Here is a 26,639-nt window from a genome sequence, read left to right as displayed (position 1 = left end):
TTGCAAAGCTGAGTATGTATCAATCTGAAATCCATATTCTAGTGTTAATTTCAATAGCACTGATATGCATTTGCTTACATGCATATTTGCAAAAAGCTCTTTTATGTTTATGAAAGGAGTACGTGCATTTGGATTATATATCTACAAATTACATCCATAGATTGTTGGAGCTAATATTGCTCCTGTTTACTTGCTGCCATTGTTCTTACAGACGTAACTGGGATCTCAGCTGCTTCTGTCGTGCTCCAGGAGTTTGAGGGTAAGGGGCTGCATTATTTCTAGTCTTGCATGACTTGCTGCAACATGGGAGTTCCAGAATTCCTAAGGAGTGTGGGGTACTGTTGCTTGGCAAGGAAGATAATACACTTCCACTATCAAACATCTCCAAAAGCGTGTATACTAGCACCTAATACAGTCAGCTTCACTAGGCAAAACCTTTATTAAAAGGTTCTAACATTCCTGTCACACAAAAGCCACCGTGTTACCCCACACTTCCCAAGCAAACCTCCATCACCTGCCAATTTAAGGCAAACTGTCCGCACAGCCAGCCCGGTAACGTGAACGCCATCTCCGTTATTAGCAAACCGGCCAGGCCTGCAAGGTCAAGTGCTAGAACTTTCCCCTGCTCCAGCTGCCGCCAGAGGCCAGCCCTCTGCCCACCCGATTTTACTCGTGAAAAGGTGAACAGCCGCCTCCAGTTCGGGGCGAGGAAGGCGGAACTACGCCGGGAAAACCCCCACCGACGCCACGCAGCCCAGGGGGTTATCGCGCCGCCATTTTAACGCCGCCAGCAGCCTTGAGGAGCCTAACCGCTGCCCGGCCTGGCCCCGGGGTGCTGGCGGAGCGCAGCCCGCAGGGCCCGGGTGACGCGCGAAGGGAACCGACAGGGGGCTGCAGCGCCCACACCGAGGGGCGCCCGTCACGTGACAGACGCGCGGTACCCGCACCAGGAAGGGAGGCGGGGGAAAGCCACGTGACCCACGCTGCGGCGGGGCTTTGAGACACAGGCGTTCTTCTCCCCGCCCCCGTTTCCATGACGACCGGCTCCTCCACAACAGTGATGCGGCGCAGGCGGGGTAGCCCCGCCCCTTCCGGCGCAGCCTGGCTAATCAGCGCCGAGGACGCCGAGCGAGGCTCTTTAAATCACCCGGGGCGGGGCTACCCCCACCGTCCGTTAGTGCGTGAGGCGCCGCGCCATGGGCAGCGCTGAGGAGAGAGGTAGGGGCGGCCGGGGGCTCCTCTGGAAGTCGCTCGTCTCCGAGCTGTGGGCGCACCTCTCTTGCCCCGTCCTGCCGCTGGGGCCAAATTGTGGCAAGGTCCCGCCGCTCTGCGGGGCCTTGTGGTGAGGCGGGTGCGAGTCCCGGAGGAGCCCCCAGCCTTTGTGCCCTGCGAGGGTGGGGGAAGCAAGGTGGAGAGCTGCCTTTTCTCTCCTCTCTGCCTTGTCACCCGTCTGCTACTCGCATCGCTAGCACCGTCCATTTTATTCAGACGTGCTTTTCTTTAACGCTCTTTCTTGTGGCTTTTAAAGCTCTTTATGTTAACCTCCCCCTCTCTTGTGTTCCCCCCGGTGACGCTTTTAACTTGATAAAGCTGGTGATGAACAAACAATAATTGAAGTTTTCTAAGACATATCAGCCTGAAATGTTGGAAGTGCTACTTCAACCTTTCACGCACGTGAAATTATTAAAATGTTATGGTAAAGTGATTTCTGGAACTGAGTGAAGAGTGGAGTGATGGAAAAGTAATGCTCCCTGTGTACAAAAGAGTTAATGCTGTGCAAATTAGTTTCTGTTGTAGTAACGATACTTTTTTTTTTCTTCCAAAGATGATATTCCTTTTCTAGTAACTTAAAGTTCTCAATAATACTTGTTAAAATATTGTTTTGTTTGCAAAAGCAACATGTAGGGGAAGAATCCAACCTTAAGAGATTGCAGGCTAACAGACATGAAGACTTTTGTGCTTCCAAGTTTATATTTGAATTGAATGACAAGAAAGACTGCAGAGGATACTTGTACTTAAAAGCACTTGGAATTCAGGACTCAAAGTTTTGGGAAAATCAGGTTGTTGATGCACACACCTTGTGTTCAACATAGCCTGAAGTTGGTGGGACCAGCTCCATGTTCTTGTAATCCCTAAACAGCAAACTAATAAATAGTCCTTGAATTTAGCTTTCATGAAGAATGCTTACATTTGCAGCGTTGTCATTGCCTAAGAGCATTAGAGGAAACGGGTTGTAAGAGAGAAGCTTGTGTTTTTCAAAAAAGATATATATTGTTTCTGATTCTTGATAAAAGATATATCAAAGTTTATTTTGTCTAGTCCTTCAAGGTTTAGAATTCCTGGCTATGCAGTCAGACCAAAACTTGTTTTTTACTATGCTGAAGAAAAAAAAAAGTAATCTGCCCAGCCTGTGGTCCTTTAGTATCCTTCATGTTTCAACTCCAGTTGTGCTATGACTCTGTACTTGAACAAGACACTAGCATGTATCATTTCTCACTCTGTCCATGTTTACACCTGAAAGGAAGTTGTAGTGAGGTGGGTGTCAGTCTCTTTTCCCAAGTAACAAGTGATAGGATGAGAGGAAACAGCCTCAAGTTGTGCCAGGAGAGGCTTAGATATTAAGAAAACAATCTTCACCAAATAGGTTATCAAGTATTGGAACAGGCCGCCTGGGGAAGTGGTTGGGTCATCATCCCTGCAGGTATTTAAAGAACGTGTAGATGTGGCGCTTAGGGATGTGGATTAGTGGGACTTGGCAGCGTTAAGTTTGCGGTTGGATTCCATGGTCTTAAAGGTCTTTTCCAACCTAAATTATTCTATCTGAAGGAAACGGGGCATGGAGCAGAAAGCATACATGTTCAATATTTTGGATGACTGGGGTAGCATGACTGGGATCGACCACCTATGGTGGAGTCAAAGACACTCGAACGGGTTCCATCTTTCACTGTAACTATGTCTTTATTTCTGTGTCTTTCAGTTCTAACATTAATATATTTTACTTCTTAATAGATTGGGTTGATGTTGCCAATGATCTTTTCAGGCGCTGTCACATAAACCAGCACATAAAGCATCTCTCAGAATGTGATGCTGATGTGTTTGTTCATCTTTATGAGTCAATCTTAGGAGAAAAAGTACCAGGTGGGAACAATAACTTCTAAACCTGCTTTTCTTTTTTTTAATCTCTGTATGTACAAATTCAAGTTTGCAAAACTTACTACAGATGTAGTATTTTTAAAGTATTTGTGTCTTTCCAAAGAGAAACACATAAGATTGTCATTCTTTAAGAAGATTTAAGTAATATTGGCCTGTTTTTGGTTTTTTTGACTGGTATGAATGGCAGCTCTGAGGGGAGTTCACTAGTATAGCTACAGCAAAACTTTTTCTGTTGTAAATTATGCCTTGAAAGCCATACATAGGCACAATACTTTTGAAGGGTGTGAATTGGCTCATTTCTCTTAAAGAAATGTTAATACTGAAGCCTGTTCTCATAAAATGCTTAATACTTATGGTCTGCTAAGAGCTAAGCTGTGATTTAACTCTGGTTTAACCCAACTCCATTTGACTTCAGTGACAACAATTAAGCAAGGGCTATACAATTATGTATTTGTTTGCTTTATGGTAAACCATTGTGTTTGGGAAGTGTCAAGACTCCTACTTGCAGAAGATTTTAATAGCACTGAGGTAACTGGCAGCTGTTGGAGGTAGAACTCCTGTTAAATATAAGCCCAGAACGAAAAATAATGTTGCTCCTAATTAAGTAGAGTACATTGCAGTCCAACTAGTCTCTGACAGGGGAGAAGAGACCTTAACACAAACTACAATTCCGTTTGACAATCTGAACTAGATGTGTGTGCTGGGAGTGAAGGAGGAGCAATACTTTAGTCTCTATTCTTTAATTTAATACTTCAGCTGATAAAATTATCACATGTTCCAGGCAGTGTTCTAAGTTTGTACTCAGTATGTAGAAAAGTTTTTGTATGACCATATGATATTTGGGCTTTTCACCAAGTACACAAGGTATTAGAAAAAATATTAACTTGTAAGTGAAAGTTAAAGTAGTTTAGTCAAAATATCTGCAATAAGCTATCCATTTAGATACTCTAAAATCTATTATTTACTTTAAATAGATTTCATAGCTACTCCTAGAAGCCAAGAAGATGATGCACATAATGTACAAGCAGTAATAGATTCCTTGGCATTGGACTATTTGCAGGTCAGCTTATCACACATCACTGGTAAGTACTTATTTTAATGTAGACAAACACCAGCTGAATATCTGTGTGGTTTAATTTGAACATTTGATAAGAACCATATGTTATAAAGCATACTCTGATACTTACATGAAAGGTCCTTTTCCTGTAGTGAATGTCATCAAAACACTGAACCCTTGCCTTGGACATCAGGTTATAAATTTAAACAGCAAGCAGAGAGTAAGAGCTGTCTTGTATGACATAGACTTGTTAAGAAATGTTAAAGTTAATCAATCAATCATACTTCATTTGTCTGCTAAAGCGTTACCTGAAATCTGTTACTGGCTCAGTATTTTTCTGTATAAAGTTAAAGCTTAGAGACGGTTTTAAAACATGACCCTTGAATTTCAAACTTGTTACTGAATTTGAAAAAAGTTGGTGAGTAAAGACATGAACCATGTTGTGTCTGTCCTTTGAACACCGATAATAGCTTTCATTGCATATTCATATGTATAGTCTTGCATAATATAGCCTGCAAGGAATGAAAACTGCTTGCCTGATATGAAGTATCTCTTTCTAATTTGGTACCTATACGGTATGGCTGGCATTTGTAATCCTGCCTGCCAGTCCATAGACTTGGTTCATGCTGTAGCTAGCGTGTATAAGAAAATATTAAACACCAACTATCCCTGAAAACATTCCTGATTTTTTTTTTTGGTGGAAGCAGGTATAGCATCAATGAACTTTCACTTATTAGAACTGAAAATATGCAACTTTAGGAAACTTTTAAGATAGCTTACGTATATAGCCATAAATGAGTGACCACTTGTCTTCTGAGCTGACACCTTCACAGAAATTTCCAAGAACTCTTCTCAAGAAGACTCCTGCTTTGGAAAATTTTTCTTCTGTGAAGTACTAATTACTAATATGTGGCAGTACCTTCTCTTAAGGTGAGAACATTGTGAAAGGAGAAAGGGAATCTATCAGAAACCTCCTCGAAATATTTGATGGTTTGTTAGAGTATCTTACAGAAGAAGTCAGTGACTCATCTTCTCAGAATGGAGGTGAGTAGGCAGATGTCCTAGTTTAAGGTATTACGTTCTGCTAGTACTATATTATGGACAGCTTGCTTTTTCTGTTTGTCTGCTATCAAGTTAGCTTGCTGAGGGCTTCATGACCATAGGTCTTGGTGTTCATGGGTGGAATACAGCTCCTGTAATAGGTAAAAACTGTTTCTTTGCTGTTCTCACTGGCAGCTATAGGCAATAATACCCATTGGAAGATGGAAGCTTTGTGAAACCTTGTTTTAGGATACCCAAGGTGTTTGCAAGGTAGCAAAGATTTATTTGGGTTTTTTGCCTTATTGATAACCTTGACAATGCAGAACAAGACAAAGACTGAAACTGACCATTGGGGAAAGAAATTTCAGTGGCCAAACTGAGCATTTACATTCTTTATAAACAATGACAAAATAGATAATTTATTTTCCCCCAAACTTGTTAAAAGGCAAGAATTGAAGAACATAATTTTTCTGCTTCATTGTTGTGGCAGAAACCTACTCCAGACAATTTATCCTCTGTCAGTATGTTACTTTTCAACTTGTAAGTAAAATGATTTATGGTTAGGATTCAGGGAGGGAAATGTTGACTTTAATTGGAATGATGAGCAAACATCCCCTTTCCTTACTAGGAGACAAATGGGGATGTTCAGCTTTGCTGTGAAGTGGGTCTTGGGAGCAGATCCATAGCAGGGGCTATTTTGAGGAAAATGCTAAACAGGGGAAGAGAAGCTTCACAGCCCTTCAGAGGCATCATCCTTACTGCAGACTGAGTACTGATCTTCCTCTCTTAAAGCTGATAAGAACTGTCATCACTGGCTGTTGCATCCTGTGAGTAAAGGGGAGAGCACTTGGTGGCCGAGACAATCTCCTGTCCTGTTTCACTGTGAAAGGCAGAAAGAGGGCAGCAGCACTTTTCATTGCCTATACTTCTGCTTTTCCCTTCTCTCAGACTGCCAGTGCTTCTGCTACCCAATAGGTGTTAGTGGCTCCCTTTTCTAGTTATAAGTACAGGATTTAATTCTTTTGAGGAAGAAGAAAGGGGTTGTTTATAAGTGAAACAATAGAGCGTATGATAGTTGTATTGCTTTTCAAAACTTACAATAAAAGTTACCCCTCCTCCCCAAGGGGTGGCATTATATGTCATCATTTTAGATATCATCATTAAAATGTTTTATTACACTTAAACTGTTTTGATGATATTGGCAGTAATACCTGGTAGTTAATAGGTAGAAGTAATTTTCTGAAAATAATAGCCTCTTCATTATTAACAGATGAGGCCAATGTGCTATCCAATAATGAAATTCAAATTGCATCTCAAGAGCAGCTGGAAAGCAATGCTGGTCAACTTACGCAACCTTCAATATTCTCATCAGTTGAAGGGTAAGAACAATTCTGAATACTTGCATTGACCTAGTGATTGACTATCTTTTTGTGTATCTGTAGAGAAACTAGTAGGTTTTTAATGGTATGCAAGTAGGAAACATGCTGATTACTTATGTCGAATTGAATGTGAGGTTTCCCTTAAGTTTACATGTGGAATGAAACAAGTTGAAAACTTTGTCTCAGTTTTAAATTACTGTAATTTAGTTAAACTGCATTCAGTTTATCTTTGTGAATTATACATTGGTTTGTTCTGTAGAAGCTGGTCTCTTATGTCCTACACTGTTAATAGCCAGCTGCCTGAAGTGGAGTTGCCACTCTTCTGCAGCTCCATCTTGTGGACTGAAGGGGCAGAGATTTTTAGAGTAAGTATTTTATGGCTTTATGTTCCTCTTAGGTCCCAGTCAGAATTTTTTGTTCCATCTTGTGATGTAGATGGATCAGAATCTACCAGTGAATTAATTAGACTTGGAGATACTGCTCATTCATTTACCAAAAGAGAGGAAGGTGAGTTTGGGTGAAAAAATTTTTAAGACTACTCTGTAGTAACATTGCTAGGCTTTTTTTGTTGTTTCGTTTTAAAAAGGGGTTTTTTTTTCAGACAAATACTTTGTTTTAAATTCTTGTTTTACAAAAAACCCCACACCCACAAAAAAACCCAACCCACAATAAGCAAACGTACCTGTAGTTGATCTTGTTGAACTTAAAACATAGATTTCTTGAGTATTCCAGACGCTGTTTTTCATGACTCCTGAGCTACATTATTTGGGTAAAAGTTTGTTGTTTGACTTCTAGTTCAGTTCTCCCTACAAAGACATTTTTATTTTGTTCAATACTAAGAGATTTCTGAAGTCTTTAATTTATTTCATTTCTTGCAGCATAAAATGTATTATTTAAGACCGTAAAATGACTAATAAGTTCATTCTTAAAGAAGACTTGTTAGGACTGTGTGCCACTTAAAAACATTATGGGTGGCTCTGGAACAGATAATGTGCAGACTACTTAAATGGTGTCCATTTCTGTTTCCTGTTTTCCTATAAGAATATTCCTATTCTTATTGGTGATTAAGCTCTCTAAGTAAAGGCATGAAGAAAATGATGAATTATGACATTTTTACTGCATAGAATTAAAAGTAGGAATTTAACAGAGCTATTTTGATCATAGTATGGATTGCTAATACCAAGTTATTAACATACCAAACATGAAATTTGTCCATCTAAACAGTTCATAGCAAGATGCTTTATAGTTCTTAATTTAATCTTTTTCAAACACAACTTCTAGAATTCCAGTTGCCTGAATTGTTACCAGCAGAAAAGGACAAAGAATCTAAAAACTCTGAGGCTATTGCAACATTACCTAGACAGTTCTCTGAAGCTGAAAGGGCCATTGTAAAGGAGAAGGAAGATGGTGAGTAATCATTCTTCTGATATCTAATCTACCTGATTTTGACTAAGGGGTGTAGGGTGCTAAGGTAAGTGTAGAGGAGAACCTTAGTCATGGATGGAAACACTTTAGCTATATTTTGAAATAAATACTTTTCAGAATTTTTATGGTTTAGTGTTCCAGATGATGGAACATCCATACTCCATTATCTGGGGTATTTCTGCTTAGCTAGGATTCAGCTTCAGCGAGGTTTTTTTCCTTTTGTGGTTCAATAAGCAAAATACTAAAAGTAAAAAGTCCTTGTGGAAAATCCTGGCATCCAAAATCACATTCTCAAGGGGGCTTTCATGCTGTTCTCAAGGACAGTTACAGATAGACCGTGCGTTGGGTGAATCATTCTGACAGGTGGCAGTCATCTCCAGTTGTCCCTGGCCTCTGCTGACTACGGCTCTGTCATTGCTTAGAATTCCTGCACATGAGCAGGCATTCCCCAGCATGTATCTAAAATGAGTGTGCAGGGAAAAACACAGCAAATCAAAAGCTATTTACTGTGTATGCACATAGCTATACCCATACACTGTAGTATGAGAGCAGTATACTCATATATATAGTCATGAAAAACTTGGTGCTCTTAGAAAAGTAGTGAGACAGGGAGGGGCTGCAGTAGGTATCTCTGTAAACAGAAAAGTAACATGGTAAGGCATAAAAATGGTGCAGTACTGTTCTGTGCAATCCAACAAAGATGGTAGCTAACATTAGGTATTTAGATACTTCCATCTAATATGTATGGAGAATATACAAAACTAACATTCTGCTTCCACAGATAACACTTAAACTTCAAGTTCTTCATATTTGTCTCTTAAGGATCAATGGAGTCTGTTCATACTACTGAACCTCAAAAAGAAAGTTTGAGTGCTAGTGCTATAAGGCTTGGGGAGCCTATACAGCAAGCTATTCCTTTGCTACCACCATTTCAGCCTTTGGAAGCCAGACCTCATTGTCCTGGATGGAGAGATTATCAGAGCTCAGACAGCCAGTCAGCAACTTTGGCTAACAGTCAAAGACTGACAATTCCTACTGTAAGTGAAAACCTATCTATCTATCTATTTATTTATTTATTTTTAGTAATCAATACTGCTTTCATTTTAAAAACTTCTAGTATACTTGCTGAATGGGAGTAGTTGGTCTCTGAAGAACATTTCTGAATGTGTCAGATTTTATCTTCAGTTCAAAGAATTTTAGATTGTGGATTCATTCTTCACTGTGTCCAGAAAAGTTGTTAATTTGAGGGGGAGTGTGTTTTATACACATATATATATGTGCATCTCCATAATCAGTGTAACTGCACAGTTTACAATATAGTAACAGTTTACAATATAGTAACAGTTTACAATATAGTAAACAAAATAATTATAGGATATTTTTATTTATCTATAAAATCAGCATTGATTTCCATATGCAGACAAACCTAGCATAGCACCTTCCTGTCAACACTCCCCTGTGAATTTATAGAAAACATGTTGCTTTTTATTTCAGCTTGAAAAGTCACTTATACAAAAATCTGAAGAAGTTTCTGGTAAGCTTCCTCTATCAAGGAAAATCCCTGGTGAGAGAAAATTTTGCTTCCTATAGAGTAACTCTTGAGTGTCAAATGCTGCATTTATTTTTGTTGGCACTACAAGAAACATGGTTTTGAAACTAATAGTTTTAAATTCAGCCACAAGTTCATATTTCTATCTCTGTTTTATAGAGAAACAAAAATAGGTTACTTTTAAGCTGTTCACTCTGCTGGAGGAAAATAATCTGTGTCCCTAGTTCAACTCCTTTCTTAGTTAATCCAGTTAAGATGTGCCTGTGCTATAGAAGTCTCTTCTAGCAGATAACTCCCATGGCTGAGCTTATTCTGAGCAGAGAAACATGGACCAAACAAGCCAGTTTCAACTCTAGGAAAAAGCCATTAACTGCTATTGTAGAAAAGGCTTAGAAGCTAGTTTTCAGTGCTTATTTTCTCTGTTGCCAGGGAAACACTGCTTACCTTTCTAGTTTCCATAGCATTCTCATAGCACTGAACATTCAAAATTTGAGAGATTACCAAAATGAATGTCACAACTGTGTAACCACAGTTGCTTTGTCATTCTGTTCCCTTTGAATAATTTGTATGTAAAGGCTATGGATCACCTATTTTTTCATTTGTTCCCCACATTAGCAGGCACAGTATAGTCTGTACCATCAACTAACACTTATCTGTCATCTGCTTCTGCAGTGGGAGACAAGGTGGTACCAAATGATGCTGAGGATGATGTGGCAAAGGTAGATGTTGCATCTTTACCTTGTTTGTGGAAGTTCAGTCAATATTTTTGGATTTATGCTTAATTCTCCTGATACCTTGTGGCACTTCTGGGCTTTTTTCAAACCTGCTTTTGACTTGCTTCAATATACAGTCAGCAATGCAATGTTGTTAGACTATGGCTATGTACAGTTTATAAGTCACGTCAGTTCTTTCTGGAGGTGTTTGCTCCAAGAAGTGCCAGTACCTATAGAGTTCTAATTTATCAAAACCAGCTAGTTACTAGTTATCTTGGTTTTAATCAAAGATGTACAAAACACAAGAGTACAGTCATGTCCTTTCTCTGAAGTATATCAGTATTCTAAATTAGTAAGAGTTTTGGTTTTCTGGGGTTGTTCAGACTCCAATAAAATTCAGATTTTGCTCCCTTCCCAAAGATCACTGAATTGCGTGGCTATATTCTTTAATCTTATTGCCTTGCATTGTCCTTTGCTTTTCAAAAACTGAGTAATGCAAACCCCACAAATTGATCAGCAGATGCCATTCTGTGCTTGTAAACATGTCTGTATAGGAAGTTCCTTGCTCTGGAAAACGCTTTTTTTGCCTTCTACAACCACAAGAGGTACTCACAGACTTCATTTGTTCCAATAGTTTCAACAGCTTTTACCTCTACATTGCCCGTTTAAAACTCATTTTCCATTGGTGTATTTGCAAGTATATGCATGCCAACCTCAAACTACTCCAGTTTAAACAGGGTAGTTACCAGGCAGTACTAAACCAGTGTAACTGAATGGCATAAGGACATCAGTGTTTTCTTTTAGTTTGCTGTGAATTGCAGCGTAGTCTATAGTCAGTGAGGTGCATCTTACTCGCATTACTTGGCGCTAGTCCCAGGTTAATGAGGTTTTAGAATAGAAAAAAAAACACCCTAGAACTTGTTCTTCTGGTTCAGCAGTTTAGCTGTAGATGAGTCTTGAACTGGTCTTCTATATTTGTGCTAGTCTGTTTCTTTAAACATCTAATTCTCTAAAGCATACTATCTTCAGTCAGGGACCTGGACATATAACTACTTTTATTTTTATATATATATATATGTAAAATCATAGGGTTTGAGACAGTTCTCCTATAAAAGCTGTTGTAGGATCTCTCTACTCACATGATCTATGGTATTTCTGAGCCTCACTGTGAAGATCTTAAAATTTTAGTTTACTCTCACTCATTTTCCTAGGTTCCCCGGGTGTGTAGGACTTCATCTGCTGCTTCTTTACATCAAAAACTCCCACTACGTACTGAACAAGTAACACAAACTCCACGAGCTGAATCTAGATATCTGCCCAGAAAGAAAAGGTATTTTTGGTATTGAGTCTCTTCCTCCTTGGCTGCATAACAGTGAAAGGTTAATTTTAACAGACAGATTTCCTGTTTATCCTGACACACATGCATTTTCTAAAATATAGGCATTTATACATTTGGCTTTTACTTAATCCTATAAAAATGTGCTTGTGCAAAAAAAGTGAACTGGAATTGTACGAGGTGCTGCTTATCTTCAAGGTTTTAAAATAGAAATGAAATCTGTCTATTTTCTGTTTTAGCAGATATGAAAATTCTTCCACAGAGTCACTTGAAGAGTCTCTTTCCCACAGAACAACAAAGGAAAAGCTATCTGAGCAAGAGCTTCATGAAGTGTCAGCAAAACTCTCTTGCAGGTTAAATGAACTAGATTTAGTAAGTGAAATCTATTCTTTATTGTATCTGAGCAAGCTAGCCTTAGTAACAAAAGTGGAGAGAACCAGAATATAAATTTAATATTGATGAAAAGGAAATCTGCAACTAACACCTGACTTTAGACAGTTCTAAATTTTGAATGAACTATTGAACCTGACCCCCCCAAAAATCTATCCAACAGATGTTACAGAGAGCTTTGGGTGGGCATACCAGAGAAGAAGAGTTGACAGACGAAGGCAACCTGTCTCAGCACAGTGACAGCATCATGGATTATCGCCGAAGGAAAGCTGAACGAGGTAACAATTCTTATGTCACTTCAGTATTAGGATGGAAAGGAACACAAAAAAATCCTTCTCATGTAAAGCTGATAGTAACTAACTATGAGTAGTTCAGTGAAAGTTTTGTATTATTAGTTCACTTATATTTTTGTCTTAGATCCAAACTTGAACAACAGTAACAATTACGATTAAGTTCCCATTTAACACTTAAATAGCTATGGTAAAACTTTACTAAAAGGCAAACAGTAAAAACCATACAGAATGTGGGGGAAGGGATGGAATACAAGCTCATTGGTAGGACTGTGATTCTAAAACGCGGGCCTATTCACAGTACACTTCACTGCAGATCTTTCTGTGCTGAACACAGTATGTACATCTAAGTATCTTACAAAACATTGTGTGTGTTGGTGGCAATGTGATGAAATAACACCCTGTATGTACACCAGGCTATAAAACTATCCTATAGCTTGATCTAATCCACATACCCAACATTGTATTGCAAGATGGAGCTGTTTGTGACCCTGGCATAGAGAGTCTCTCACTTTGATTTACCTTTGCTGCTTTTTCCTTTCCCATCTTGAATATCTCCTGGCATCTTTGCTATTATACAGGGATAATTCTAAGGGCAAAGGCTTTAGCTTTTTATGACCTAATTTGTGCTAAACTTTTTGGCTTGTATCCTGCATGGATTTTGGAGGGCTTTTTTTCCTTATGCTTGTCTGGAGGGGTGTTTTTGTTTCAAGTTAGATACTCAATGAATTGCCTTTCCTTACAGACACACCACATCTGAGGTACCCAAGCAGACCACGATCCCTTTCTCCATCTTCACCCTCATCTCAGCGTCAGCTCATTTCTGAGTTGGAAGATAACCTTTGCAGTAATGGAACAAACCAAATAAGGAAAATACACAGCCAGTTGCAAAAAGAAAGGGATGAAAGAACAAAAAAAGCAAAGGTAATTTCTAGGTTAGACCTATTGGTCATTCTTACCAACAGTTACACTAAGAGCACTGAAACTGAATGCTCTTACTTGAGGGGCATCTGGCCTACTGCAGTAATTTTCTACTGTTGTATCTGCAGGCTGCTGAGAAAGGGACTTAAGCCCTACATTTTGCAAAAAAGAGTTTAAAGTGAAAGAAGCTATACATTGAACAAGTTAATGAGGTGGTCACACAGACTGATTTCCTCTGAAAAGTCCGCTTATTTCTATTTTCTAGGTGGTCGCTAAAGCTTACGAAGATGAACTAAGAAGTTATGAAGCTAGGGAGAGGCTTAGACTTTCCAAGCTTAGAGAAGTCATCAAGGAAATGGTATGTATGTGATGCACTATGGTGATTGTTGGTTGTGTTATGGTTTTTGTTTTAAATTTGTCTAGATGATCTGTCTGGATGCTGGATATGTCTTTTGGGTACAAAAACTTCTTGACTTCCAGTGTCATAGTTACAGTGCTGTATATTACTGAAGTAATAAACAGAAGGACAGCTTTTCCTGAGATAGGGACAAGTAGTTTTACAAGTTTCAGCACTTCTGTGTATTAAGAATAATACCTATTCTTATGGGTTACAACCACCATGTTTTCCACATGAAGTAGTAACTTCAAGACACTCAGATTTAAAGAATTAAACTGAGCAGGTAGGTAGCTTCCATAGACTGGCCCAAGCTTCTCCCCAGATGGGTGGTACTTCACACACACACACCCCCCAACAGCTAGGTTAATAAGTTTGGAGCACCTGTACACTGTAGGCAATCTGCTTAATATTGTCATAGTCTCTTTTAACTACTCTAAAAGTTGGGTTTGTGCAAGGATGATTCTCTAATGTTATGAATATGGCAAAGGGTTTTTTGCTATTTTCTTACATGCTACTGGAACAGCAAAGCACCTAAGCTGAAAAGCTCTGTCAGTCATACCAACATAGGCTGCACTGGCCCTTTTCACCACCTTTGCAGAAGCATTCTGTAGGCTGCTGCAGTAGTGCTAAGTACTACAAAAGAGCTGAGGTTATGCAATAGTGAGATTTAACCTTTATTTGAACCCTGACCTGCATTTGGTAAATTCTGACCTCCTGGAGAATCCAAGTCAATATGTCCAAATTCTCATTCTGAAGTTTCAAAGACATTTAAGTTCTGATATCTAAACTATGTGATCTATCAGTCTTTCCCGTCTCATACCTGTTCTCCATCTGTTTTACATCTGCTCCTAAGGAACAAGAATACAAAGAAAACATCTTTAAAGAACCTCCAAAAATGCCTCAGCCAGTGAAAGTTTATTCTAGAAAAACCACACCTCGGAATCCCAAATACAGCCAGTGGATTCCAAAACGAGGGACTGTGAAGCCAAAGAAAGCAGCTCCAAGTAAGAACTGCAAAACTATACTTGGTGGAAAACTGGCATCTTTTGAAAGCATGTGTTGAACTCCAAGAATAAAGGCATCAGTCCAACATATACCAGTCAGCTGTAGCATTTTCCCCTTTTTATGACCTCTATATGTCTGGATTTTTGTTAGGGAAGATAATGCTTTAAGTAAATGTAAACTACAATCAAAATTGTGACCCATTTGCTACCTCCTTAAAATCCCTTGGATTATTTTCAAGGCTTGTTTCCATTACTGCTACTCCTATGCTTGTTCCACTTTAGTCTGAGCTCAGATTTTTTTTTTTTTTTTTCCTGAGCATGTATCAGATTGAAAATTGGGCCTTTAGCTTGAGTGGGCTGGTGCTGAGCCATGCACAGGTAATAGAGCAGAAGCTGTTGAACGCTATCATCTTCCTTGCAAGACCCTGCCATGGTGGTGTTAATGCAGCCACTGGTTTTGCTGAGCAAGCGATGCTCCAGGAACAGCCAACATGCAAATCACAGGTTCAGTTTTGGTAAACACATATACATAAGCATGCACAAAGATCGTGGCATAATTCCCCTACATATCTGAGTGTTGCTCAGGTACACTGCCTTTTTTTTTTTCCCCCCTCACTGTTTAAAGGACATATACTTGGTTAATACCCATTTGTTTCATCTCCCCATCATCTTTTCCTGCCAGAAAGATCAAAGATGTAATGCGAATGAGCTGGTTGCAAACCAGTTTATCTTCCACCTGTATACTTGACCTGGATCTGTCACTACTACTGCTGTATTAACATTATTTTAAGTTGCTGCAGCCAGTGAGAGAGAGAGAGATAAAGAAATTGCAGATTAGTGATGGTCAGAACCATTTGAAGAAATAAGGGGATATGTGTCTTAATGGGATGTGGTGGTGGGAGGTTAATAACACCTGAGCTATAAAAGTAATTTTTCAGCAGAAAAAAGCAAACAAAAACATGCCCCAAAAAACTTGGGATTACTTTCTCTGCTGCTGTACCAACAGACTGATGTTATGTCCTGCTGGGTTTAGCTTGACATCATAATAGCAGCATGGTAGTTGTATATAGTGTTCAATCTAAAGTATTTTATAACCTAGGCTGACACTGTCTGGAAGAATTTACTGCTAAATGTAGTCTCCAGGAATTTATTGCTTACATCTGCCTTTACCTTGTAGTGAAAGTAAGAGATGATGACCTCCTATTTCAGCTACTGGAAGAGTTCCCCCACCTGCATATTTCCCACCATACTATGAATAAAATGTGGCAGCAGCAGCTTGCACATACTGAACAACTTAAGGCAGCTTCTGGCAGAACTAGATCAAAACTCCAAAATGAAGTGAGCATTCTTATTCTTACTTTCTAAGTATCAGCAGGAATAGTACCTCTGACAGAATAGTTAGCAGTCATCAGTTTGTATTGCGTAATAAAATTGCAATAAGATCATTCTGACTCTGGTATGCAGCGTAAATAGGGTACATGCACAGCAGAAGCACAATATGAAAGGATGCATATCAGAGCTTGATTACTTAAATAGGGATGTACATATCTAGACACATGGGTTCAACTTTTTAATCAGCCACTTGAATATAATGTTCATTTTTTGATACTAGTTGATCTAGTACTGCTCAGGATTGCTATTGCTTTTTTAAAAGCATGTTGTAGTTTCGAGTGCTAGTTCTGAATAGACTTTTACTTTAAAAGTTAGTTGTGAGATCCAGAAGTTGATTTAACTTATGCACAGTAACTGTCAATGTAAAAACCAAAACATAGCAGAGGGGCAATGTTTAAAACTCTTATACACATCTGCCTGTCCTGTAGGATGATGGGCATAACTAGCTTTTTTTTTTTTTTAAACCTCCAGGTTCAACAAGCCCTGAAGAAGCATGAGCTTCTTGTTGCAATTATTAAAAAAGATCAAGACCATAACAAGAGACTGGTATGTTCCTTGAAGGAAAAATTCACATTGAGCTGGGCTAGAATGCATATTCACTGGTCCATGAAAGTGGGGTTTTTTTATCTTACAACAGTTATATGCATCTTTAGTAGCTGTGGTCTCACATGCCGTGTAATCTGTTTGCTGTGTGGCTAGTGAGGTCATGGGACTGGAATATTATTATACTGAATTGTTGCTTTAAAAGTGCAAACAAATTCTAAGAATGTGCAAGGAGGAGAAATTTCAGGCTCCTGGGGTTGCTGGTAAGAGCACCAGCTGCCACGGCAATGCTAACTCCTTAATTATATAGTGCTTTTGATGGCACCACTTTGCTAAATCAGTGGTGATTAAAGCTGTAAACTGTAAATGCAGTGTAAAATTGGGGTAGGGAGAAGGTCCTTAGTAAAGGTCCCTATTTATTTAGCAATGATTAACAAAGCTTTGCCTGCAGCAATATCTATTGGAAGCCTGGTGGTCTTACAGCTACTGTTTTCCATTTAGCAAGAATTTAAGCAACGTATCTACCGACAGAAATGGGCTCAGAATAGAGTGAGCGAGAAACGCCGGCAAATTGCTCGAGCCAGGAAATATTATGAAGATTACCGGGTTCAGTTGCGTGCCAAGATGATGCGGGCTAGGACACGGGAAGAAAAGGTAAGTACAAGATATCTTGCTCTGCAAGCATGGAGTTCTTTTTTGTTTGGACCCCATAGTCTGTTAGTTCAAATACTGGTATGAGCAGACAACAAGTTAAGTGAACAGAGCATAGGAGCTAGGTTTAAATGGTTGCTCAGTTAAGGCCATAGATGAAAAGGTTCCATCTTTAGAAACACTGATACAGTTTATGGCAAACCATTGTAAAACAAGGAAGGCTGCTTTATGGGGTTAAGAGAAGGACAGAAAGGGTGAAGTATCAGCATGGAAAAACAAGACTGGTAACATGAGAAATTGGGGAAATGAGTTTTCAGAAACAGTAGGATTAAGAAGTTGTTCCTATAGTTACTATCCAAAGAAAACAATCTAAATCTTCAGTTAAGGAAACTGATCAAGAAGACAGCTTTGTTATTCAGTTATGTTTGTTAAACAAAGTGGACTTTTTGACAGATATGATCACTAATTAGGGCTGGACATCAGAGCTAAGGAAAGCAAGTAGAGTTATGCTTTGAGAATTGTGTATCTGCTCTTGCACCTTCTAAAATAAGAGACTAGTAGTTTAGTGCATAATCCACTAGTAGCGATTTGAGAACTGTTTGCTTCAAGCTGCACAGCACTGTAGCTGGTAAGTGTTTTTTTGTATAAATGGAAAGCCTGAGTACAGGCTGGATTTCCTGCTATTGGAAATCTGGATGAAGGTCCTAAGTTAGACAGCAGAATGCAGGGTGGGCTGTAAATCACAGCACACAGTCAAAGACTCTGGCTTGCATTGTAGGGTTGTCTGAAGTGATTTTAAAAATGTAATATACATTTGCTGTTCTAGCCCCTTTCTTAGTAATATGGCTAAACTGACATGAAAAATTAATTTTATCTATCAATTTCAGCTAAAGGAGTAATACAAATACAGCTCAGCTCTATCTGTACCACCATGACTAGATACATAACTGTGTACTTTTCAATGAGCAATGACCTATCTTCATGTGATCACTGTTCCATCAGGAGATAAAGCAGCTGAAAAATGTAAATGTATACTTAAGAGTTTCTGGAAAAAGTTTTTTAGGTTTGCTTTTTTTAATTGCTGGCAGATATTTAAAAACTTATTTGAAGAAGGCTTAGAAATTCAGAAGCAAAGACTGAAGGACCTGAGAGCATATGCTCAAGAGAAGCGTGCTGAGCAAAGGAGAGAGCATCAAAATGAGTTGGAGTCTATGGAGAACTATTACAAAGATCAGGTAAAGCTTAATCTGCATCAAAGTCAGTTAGTATTTTTCACACTAGAAGTCTTTTCTTTAATTGGTTCAACTCAAACATGTGTTCTGTTTAGTTTTCCATGCTAGCAGAAGTTTTATCTCAAGAACGCCAAGTAATCCAAACCAGAGAAAAAGCACAAGCACAAGTAGGTATTTTTAGTTTTGTGTAAATGTCTTTTCTTTTTATGTGCTGTGGCTAATGTCTGTATTTTCTTTAGATGCTACAGAAAACAAAAAGAGAATTGAGATCAAGGATGGAAAAGGAAATACAGCAACTGCAAGCAGCAATAATGCAAAGTGATGATGACACCTTTTTTCAAGAATTAGAAGCAGACAGACTGAAATCTAGACTTCAGATGGCTTCCTTTCAATATAGCAAAAGCCATTTCTTGTAAGACTTATGGTAAATATCACTGCAGTTCTCTCTGGCTAAGATGATGAGAATCTTTGAGAGCTGCTGTAAGAGGAAGATGATGTGTTGCTGTTTTTGTCTATCAGGTCCATCATTTTGACAGGTCAGAGGTGTAGCTGCTGGTATCTGGGATCTCTACAGCACTTTTATGTTCACCAATAAAGTTTTTAAACTACTTTCTACCTTCTTAGTGAGGCTGAGATAATGTTGAGCTCCACACAAAGGAAGTGGGATGTCAGTGTGCTTGAGGGAAGTTACCTTCATGGAACGGGGGAACGCTAACCCTCCTCTAGGCCTGCGCTGGTTCTGATGTTGCTGGATCCACACTAGCACTGTTAGCCAGAAATTACTGGATTGGAAAGCTCACAAAGAACAAGTAGCTCTTTAAAAGAACATCAGTTGTTCAAGTTTCCTTTGGAAGGACAAGTTAGAGGCCACCTGCAATAAACCTGACAAAAATCAGTAATTTTAATATATTAAGCAAGGGAGGGCTACCTATTCTACACCATACTATGTTTGCAATTTTGGTGTTACTGGCTTGTTAATGGCAAAGCATATAAAGTACTACTTCCTATGCCTCAAATGTATTGGAAAAGTAGTTTGAAATAGAAAACCATGGAAATTCTTCTAAAGCAGTAAAATATAAGCTTCTGCAAGAATTGAAACCTGGGAAGGAGCTGTGGCCAGCATTCCTAATTATTTTCAACAAGGGTATACTAATAGGTGTGTGCTCTGTAGTGGTTTCTGTAGGTATTTCAATTGTTGGATTTCACACAGGAGTTTCAAAACTACATCAGCCCACATGTAAACAAGCAAAGTTTTGTTTGAATTGATCTAGTTCAAAAGGGAGTCAAGAGTAATGCTATGTACAAATGGACAAGCAATAACAGCCATGTTTGTTCCTAGAAGCAGATTATTTGGGCAAAAGTTGTGCAAGGGTACTTGTATTTAGTACCCTGGCTAGTTTTTTTTTTTTTAGGGAGAAGCAGATTAGTTCTAGTTCTGTCAGTGTGAAGCAAGAGTAAGTAGTCATTAAAAAAATCCAACATTCAGCTTTTACCATACTACAGGTTGTAAGGTCTGCTGCTAGGCAGAATAGGAGCTGACAATAGATACCACACCTATCCTTATAGACTCATCATGTGCTATAAACAATACATTGTGTAGTAGAAAATTCAAGTTTCAGCAGCCATGCATTATGGGCCCTATGAGATGCAAACACAGGGATGAATACTTAAACTGAGAACAAATGACATAAACCCAAGCTGACAATTAGTAGAAGCACATTACTGACATTCTCCTGTGCTTGACAAAACTACAATTTTTTAAATAGTTTATCTTGGTAATGAGGATGAACTAAAGTGTAATTTTAAGCAGGCTCTAGTAGAAGAGTTCTTGCTTAAAGTTGCATGTGTGAGAAGTGATATGAATATACTAGAATTAATTGTATAGTGTATACAATATTTAAAGCTTGCTCCAAGATGGTGTCTGTTACTGAAAATGCACTCAGTGAATTAAGAGTCATGCATTGGGAAGAAAAGAGAGCTAAGCAGAAAAAAAAAAAAAAAAAGCTCCCAGCAGCAGAGATGCTTCCTTTACAGATTAAAGAAAAAACCCCAAACCAGCTGGCAGTTACAGTATGATACACCTCACTTCACAAAACCCAAACCACACACAACAAAGAACCTCCACAAAACCAGAAACCCACACCCTGACTTTCTTAACAACTATTTCCAGGGAGTTGCTCTAAGCCAGGCTGATATGAAGTCTTTATCTAAGGGAAAATATTTACCAGCTAAGTTGATCAAATTTAACAAGTATTTACCAAATTTATTTACCCTTTTTCTTCCCTTAAGGAAGATGGTTTAGCTTTCCTGAATTTTGAAAGGAGACATCCGTTCACCAATGCAGAGAGAAAGTCCTTGCCAAGACACATGTACACCATTGCATGAAAGCCAAAAGTAAGACCTTTTTTGTTTGACTAGAACATTTAGCACCATCCTTATTGTAGGTAACAGCATGTAGAAAGACATCAAGTTTTAAGTCTTTTCTCCTGAAACAAAGTTAAGTTACTTAAAAAGTTATATTGTTACATTTTAAATATTTAAGAAAAACTTAAAACTTTTAAAACCATTGATGCTGTGACAGTGCAAACAGCATACAATTTATTGCTCAACTTCTGCATGGGTACATACATTAAGTACTTAAAAACCATTTTATACAGATTTTTTTTTTGTTAAAGCTCATGTAACAGCTGGGTGAAAATACAATGATATCAATGCTAAAACACTCTGTAATAAATACAATGGAAATGATAAACTAAGAACTGTCAGTTTGTGGAGGAGTAATTACACTTGTATAAACTAATTACAACTACAAACAAAGCTCTGAGGATGTGGTAGAGCCAGAAACCTACTACATAGTGTAAAGTACAACAAATGGCACCTGTTAACTATGTGGTGCTGTTTAAAATCTGAAGCAATTGGAGCATGCTACATTAAGCTGTATGATGCATACTTATGATATAGAAGCAAAGCTTTTACTTCCATCAATGCAGCCAGTTTAAACGCACCAGAAGTTCAATACAGATGTAGTGTTGTAGAACAAGAATTTAAAAACGGCTTGTGTGCTCTGGACTTTAGTACAACACAAAAATTTGGTACAAATAAATCAGTTTAGGGAAACTGAAACTATGTGCAAAAAAATTAGAATACATACTGTACAAAGCACCATTACAAAACTCTTTACACCGAGAAATTAAATCCTCTGAAACTCAACTGTGTACTGTATATTTGTAATCTACAAAAGTCACTGTTCATAATTAAACATTCATAATGAAAAGCAACAGCATAAAACCATGATGTGACATCTCTCTAAAACAACTAAAGACTGGATAAAGTAAAACCCAGTAAGAGGGACACATTGAAATAAATATTCACATTAATCATGGGGTGAAAGTCCAAGGTTAAAATGCAATATTAGGCTTAGCACCTTTTTGAGGGGAAAGTAGCTGACATGATCTTAAAACTAAATTTTGCAAAGGAATCAACCCTTTAACATTTTCAGATAAACATCTGACTAGGTGATGAGGTGCTTTAGTTAAAGCTCTCAGTCATTACGAAGGTAGAAAGGCACTCAGAATACTTGGTATATTCATCCTCATCTGTCAGCTATGGAAAGTCAAATGCAGATTTGTCTAGTTTTGCCTATAATATATTAAAAATTTACAATATTTATCTGTGGCAGTTAAAAAAATTCTCTATGCCATACCAAACTGTTTGGTAGAACAAACAGATGTACTGCTAAGGCTGCTGTGAAAATGAATGGTATTTATCAGCTGATCTAGAGTCTATATTCTGCAGAGCTCATCTCCTCCCTCCTCAAAAACGCTTTGATGACATAAGGGTGGCCATAACTACACATTCAAAGATTTACCAGCCTAAGTGGGCTGACAGGGAGAAGGTTCCTGGGAGGTGGGTACAGATGACATGGTCAGGAGACGCTACAGAGACAGTCTTTGAATAGTGCTGAGGTGAGCTGCCTGGTGCAACGGGAACAGCAGCATCCCTTCCCCTTGGAATTGCCTAACGAAGTCCTGACTTTTGAAAGCTGGATCAAACAGGATTTTACATTTTTCATGTTTCATGATCAGGGAGGCTGCAGCCATAAGCCTGAGCAAGAGCAGGGGGTAAAAAAAAAGGTTAAAAAAAATATATATATGTGAGTCATAGAACACTGGAGTCCCTGTCCTGTGAACAGTGGTCAGAAGAACCTGTCTCTGTAAAATCTCTGCAAATTGCAATTCACATCATACCTCAAAACTTGGAGGGGTGAGAAGAGGTCTTTGGGAGTGTCTAAAGCAGTGGTCCCAACCACAGGCAGCAGTACTGAGCAAGAAACACACGGGGCAACAACCTACTTTGCTCTCCCAGGCAACCTGGACAGTTATAGTGGTAGTTTCTCTGGTAAGAGTATTACCTGAAAGCCGTGAAATAGGGATCCCAACTGTAGATGCAAAGGTACCAGCCATTTTACATGAGTGCAATAGTCCCTTGAAATGAAGCAAAAAAAGGGTCTGATATATTTCAAACCTGGCTGTCAAAGCAAGTTTCTTGGCTTTATGTTTACATCCCTAAGTAGCCTCATCTCTGCAGCCAGCCCAGAATGGGAAGCAAGTCTCTTAGAACAAACCTTCCAGCAACAGCTGTACAAAAAAAAAAATAATCAAATGAACATGTGGATTTGGCTCACCAGATTCTTACCACAATTCTACAAAAGTAGTCCATTGCCTGCTATTCTAATACACAACATCCAGTAGTAGTTTACTCACTGTGGCAGTCAGATTTGGCAGAACAAAATTAAGTTCAAGCTCCATAGAACAGACAGAAAATTAGCTAGTTCTGTGTGACTTACGCTGCAAAAATGGAACAGCTGTTTACATCCCATTCCTTTAGCATTTTCAATACCCTTGACTTTCTTCTCATTGGCAGTGTAAAAATAGTGCAGATTTGATGACTAATTGTAACCTAAGTTAAAGAAACACAACACTGATTGGAAAAAAAACGCTACTTATTCCAAATATTCTCACCACTGAGAGGAGAATGCCACCATCTCTTAAGCAGACTGATTTATCTACACACCACGAGCAGATCATACAGATCTTAACTGAGAATTCCCAAACTAACTTCAAAAAGTTCAGTTCCCTCTACTGGTAGTGCATTTTATTCCCCTTTGAAGAGATCAACCCATGTTATAATTCATATATATACTTACTTCCATCCCTACAATCAATAAATTATGTGCTTTTAAAACCTCATTTTCAAAGCACATTACACATATTTCAGTTAATACACCATTTTTCCTTAGTTGTAACTTAAGCCCACATGTCGTGAGCAGCTAGACAAAGATTACAACATGTTTTACCTGATAAATCTTTAGCATCAACAAATATATAATATGATTTGGCTGCATTCAAACAAACTTTGGTTGACTGGACAGGATGGGTTCTGAAACAAACTGCTGACAGGCTTCTGCTGTCAAATATCACCTCATCAGCATGGTTAAAAAGTTGAAAAATGCAGTGTTTAAATTTAAAGTCAAAAGCAACAAAAAATACTCTTGACAGACTTGTTAGAAAAATGTTGTTTTAAAAAAATCAAAATGTCTACTGTTCATTAAAAAAGGTCTATTCTACATGTTAACACAAGTACTGTACCAAAGACAGTATGTGTCACTCACACTAGAAATTTTGCTTAAGGAATCTGACCAGTGATATAAATAGGACCCCAAAACATCGTATTTGTAATTCATGCTTCGAAAATATAAAAAAAAGCCCCCTGTGGTAACATTTAAGTTGAATTTATATTGCAGAATATAATGTTTTACTATAAGAAAATGCAGTTAACATGTAAGTGGCTTTAATTAAAAAGATTAACGATTCTTTCAGCCAATTTTATGCAAAGTTAGAATAATCCAAAATATTTTTTCCAAAAATAGCAAGTATAGATGCTGTTCAGTATCATACATTTAAAACAGGCTGAAATGTGACTTGTACCGACTGCTGAAGTTGTGTCTTGGTATCTGAGAATAGAAATCAGGTAGGCAAATATAATAGATTACCTTTTACAAAAATAGTAGTAGTCTTTAAGTATAGAATACTGCTTAACTGTTGAAATGTAGGAAAAGTCAGCATTCTGTATGTTCAAGATATTAGTTTTTTAATAGCAGCTGAATGATTCTATGGTAGGAACCACAGAACCTATTTTCTTGAAATAAAAATAATTAAAAAAAAAAAATTCCAAAGTTATCCTTTCCCTCCCAGTGTCCTAGTGTAGAAAAGGGAAAGTTTCCTGTATTTCAAGCATTTCTTGAGTCTTGGCTGAGGGAAGGGCTTTCTGGCTGACAGGAGTATAAATAGAGTCTCAGGTAAGCCTGTGAAGGGTCATTCCACAGCAAACCCACATGTTTCTTCAATGGCAGTTAGCAGCTTCTCGTATAGCTTGTCATAGCTTTCGTAAGGAGGAATGTCTATTCGGTTAAAGCTGTGGATAGAAGGCAGAAAAGTTTCAGTTATCTGGAAGTTCAAGCATCACCTAGCAAAATTTTGTTGCGGTTCGTTTAACGTACTTGAAACAATGACAAAGCAATACTTAACAAGGTGAATGGAACTTCATATAAATAAAAGCAATCTCTAGTTTTCATACCTCTACTGCTCTGTAACAGATAGCATTTGTTACATCAGAAAAGGAGGGGAAGAAAAAAAAAAGAGACAATACAGCTCAAAATATAGAGACATCAAGTTGGTCTTAACCTATATATCACAATAGAGGCCTGAAAAATTCTTACCAGGTATGAGCTTTCGGCAAATTATTAGTGCTGGCATCAATCTGGTGTATTGTAAATAGTCGTGGGCCTGCAGCACCTGAAAATCCAGAAAAGATCTCTACTACTACTGCATCGCACTATATGAAACTTGTTTATTGCACTGCAACAAAGAAAAGTAACTAAACCCACAAAAAACCAAGCAGCTATGCACAAAGAGAGGTGAAATCATAAACAGGCAGGAAAAAACTTCAAACAAACTCACAGTGCTTATCAGACAGATTCCTCCCCTCCACCCACACACGATAACCACGCAATTATTTAAACCATTGAAAGATAACCAAGAACAAAGCACTGATAAGGAAGAATAAAATACCTGTTTTACACAGTGCACTCTACAATTCTAACAGGTTTTAATTTAACTTCTCTCACTCTTCCTACAGAGAAAAAAAAAAACCAAACTTACACAGCCCTTTGTGTCCCCACTTTATAACGGGTCTTGAGTAGTGGCCAATTCCATTCAAATTAGATAGAGGAATCACAATATCAACTTCTGAAAATTTTGTTTAAATTAATCTGACTATACAAAGATCCCCTTAATCTCTGTGCTAAAGCAAAAAGACGGCAGCACAGCAGACTTTTAGACTTTAGATCTCCCAAAGGATAGAAGAGGTTACAAACACTCCAAGCTTCGCAGAACTGGAATTCTTGTCTGGGCAGACGGACATTAAAGAACATAATCCACAGGGTCAGTCTTTCTCCTGGGGACTCTGCTGTTAAGTCAGAACGTGAGCTGCTTGTGTGGTGAGCTGTGTTAGTACAATTCAGCCTAAAACCTGACAGCCTTCACGTTCAAATCTGTAGGAAAGGTGGCTTCATTTGCTCACAGAAATACTTCCTTTACTAGTACAGTGATACTAAAACTTGCAGTGCAGATGATGTTAACTGGTAGTACTGCCATTACTGTTCTCCAAACTGCTACAGTTAACAGCATGCACATCAATAGTAGGGTTAATATTACTTGTAACTATTCTAACAGGGTTAACAGTTACCGTTTGCCACAAGTCCCTTGGCTTCTGCAATGTTATTTAAACACTTAAAGTACCATACTTTGTTTAAAGCAACTAGAGTCCTAAAAAACTCAATATTCCTGAGCTTCTAATGCTCCTGAACATTTTAGACCTCAGGACAGAGGAAAAAAAGGGAGGGCTTTTCATTTTCTATCTGATAATGAAGCAGCAGATTTCTAGAGCAACTGGCTTTTGTATGGGGCAGCCGTTACCACAGAATTTGTGTTCTCTTGGAATCTTCTACCTGTTAAAATGGTTTATGGTCCATGTTTCCCCCGGGCAGTTTTCTCTTATCTTGTGAGAGGGTGAAATAGGATAATTATTGTGTTAACAGAGCAGCAC

General features: G+C 38.4%; 2 protein-coding genes across 6 annotated transcripts in view; one reads left to right on the top strand and one right to left on the bottom strand.

The window, feature by feature from the left end:
• Window positions 1–1,156: 1,156 nt before the first annotated feature.
• CEP95 (centrosomal protein 95) lies at window positions 1,157–20,476 on the top strand. 5 transcript variants are annotated; one of them, XM_075770822.1, is made up of 22 exons: window positions 1,157–1,218; window positions 3,010–3,138; window positions 4,128–4,235; window positions 5,141–5,254; window positions 6,522–6,630; window positions 7,028–7,137; window positions 7,912–8,037; window positions 8,878–9,092; window positions 9,550–9,619; window positions 10,277–10,323; window positions 11,529–11,647; window positions 11,896–12,025; window positions 12,207–12,321; window positions 13,079–13,257; window positions 13,520–13,612; window positions 14,505–14,655; window positions 15,833–15,993; window positions 16,519–16,593; window positions 17,092–17,244; window positions 18,330–18,476; window positions 18,569–18,640; window positions 18,713–20,476. In XM_075770822.1, the coding sequence occupies exons 1-22, from the start codon at window positions 1,197–1,199 to the stop codon at window positions 18,887–18,889; spliced, it is 2,622 nt and encodes an 873-aa protein (XP_075626937.1). In that variant the 5' UTR covers window positions 1,157–1,196; the 3' UTR covers window positions 18,890–20,476. The 5 variants fall into 5 exon arrangements, with proteins under 5 accessions (XP_075626937.1, XP_075626940.1, XP_075626939.1 ...); XM_075770825.1 differs by having other exon boundaries at window positions 9,550–9,589; window positions 11,893–12,025; window positions 18,713–19,088; XM_075770824.1 differs by having other exon boundaries at window positions 11,893–12,025; window positions 13,520–13,597; window positions 18,713–19,088.
• A 552-nt stretch (window positions 20,477–21,028) lies between these two features.
• Window positions 21,029–26,639, bottom strand: part of SMURF2 (SMAD specific E3 ubiquitin protein ligase 2) — a 67,574-nt gene continuing 61,963 nt past the window's right edge. The window contains exons 18-19 of the mRNA XM_075770827.1: window positions 25,252–25,327; window positions 21,029–24,947 (exon numbers count right to left, since the gene is read on the bottom strand). Coding sequence (XP_075626942.1) covers window positions 24,848–24,947; window positions 25,252–25,327 — 176 coding nt within the window. The 3' untranslated portion in view covers window positions 21,029–24,847. The remainder of the gene's footprint in view (window positions 24,948–25,251; window positions 25,328–26,639) is intronic.

Source organism: Balearica regulorum, chromosome 18 (genome assembly GCF_011004875.1).
Source record: "Balearica regulorum gibbericeps isolate bBalReg1 chromosome 18, bBalReg1.pri, whole genome shotgun sequence".
Taxonomy (NCBI): Eukaryota; Metazoa; Chordata; class Aves; order Gruiformes; family Gruidae; genus Balearica; species Balearica regulorum.
The sequence above is the reverse complement of the archived record's forward strand: the minus strand, read 5'-3'. Positions and strand labels throughout refer to the sequence as shown.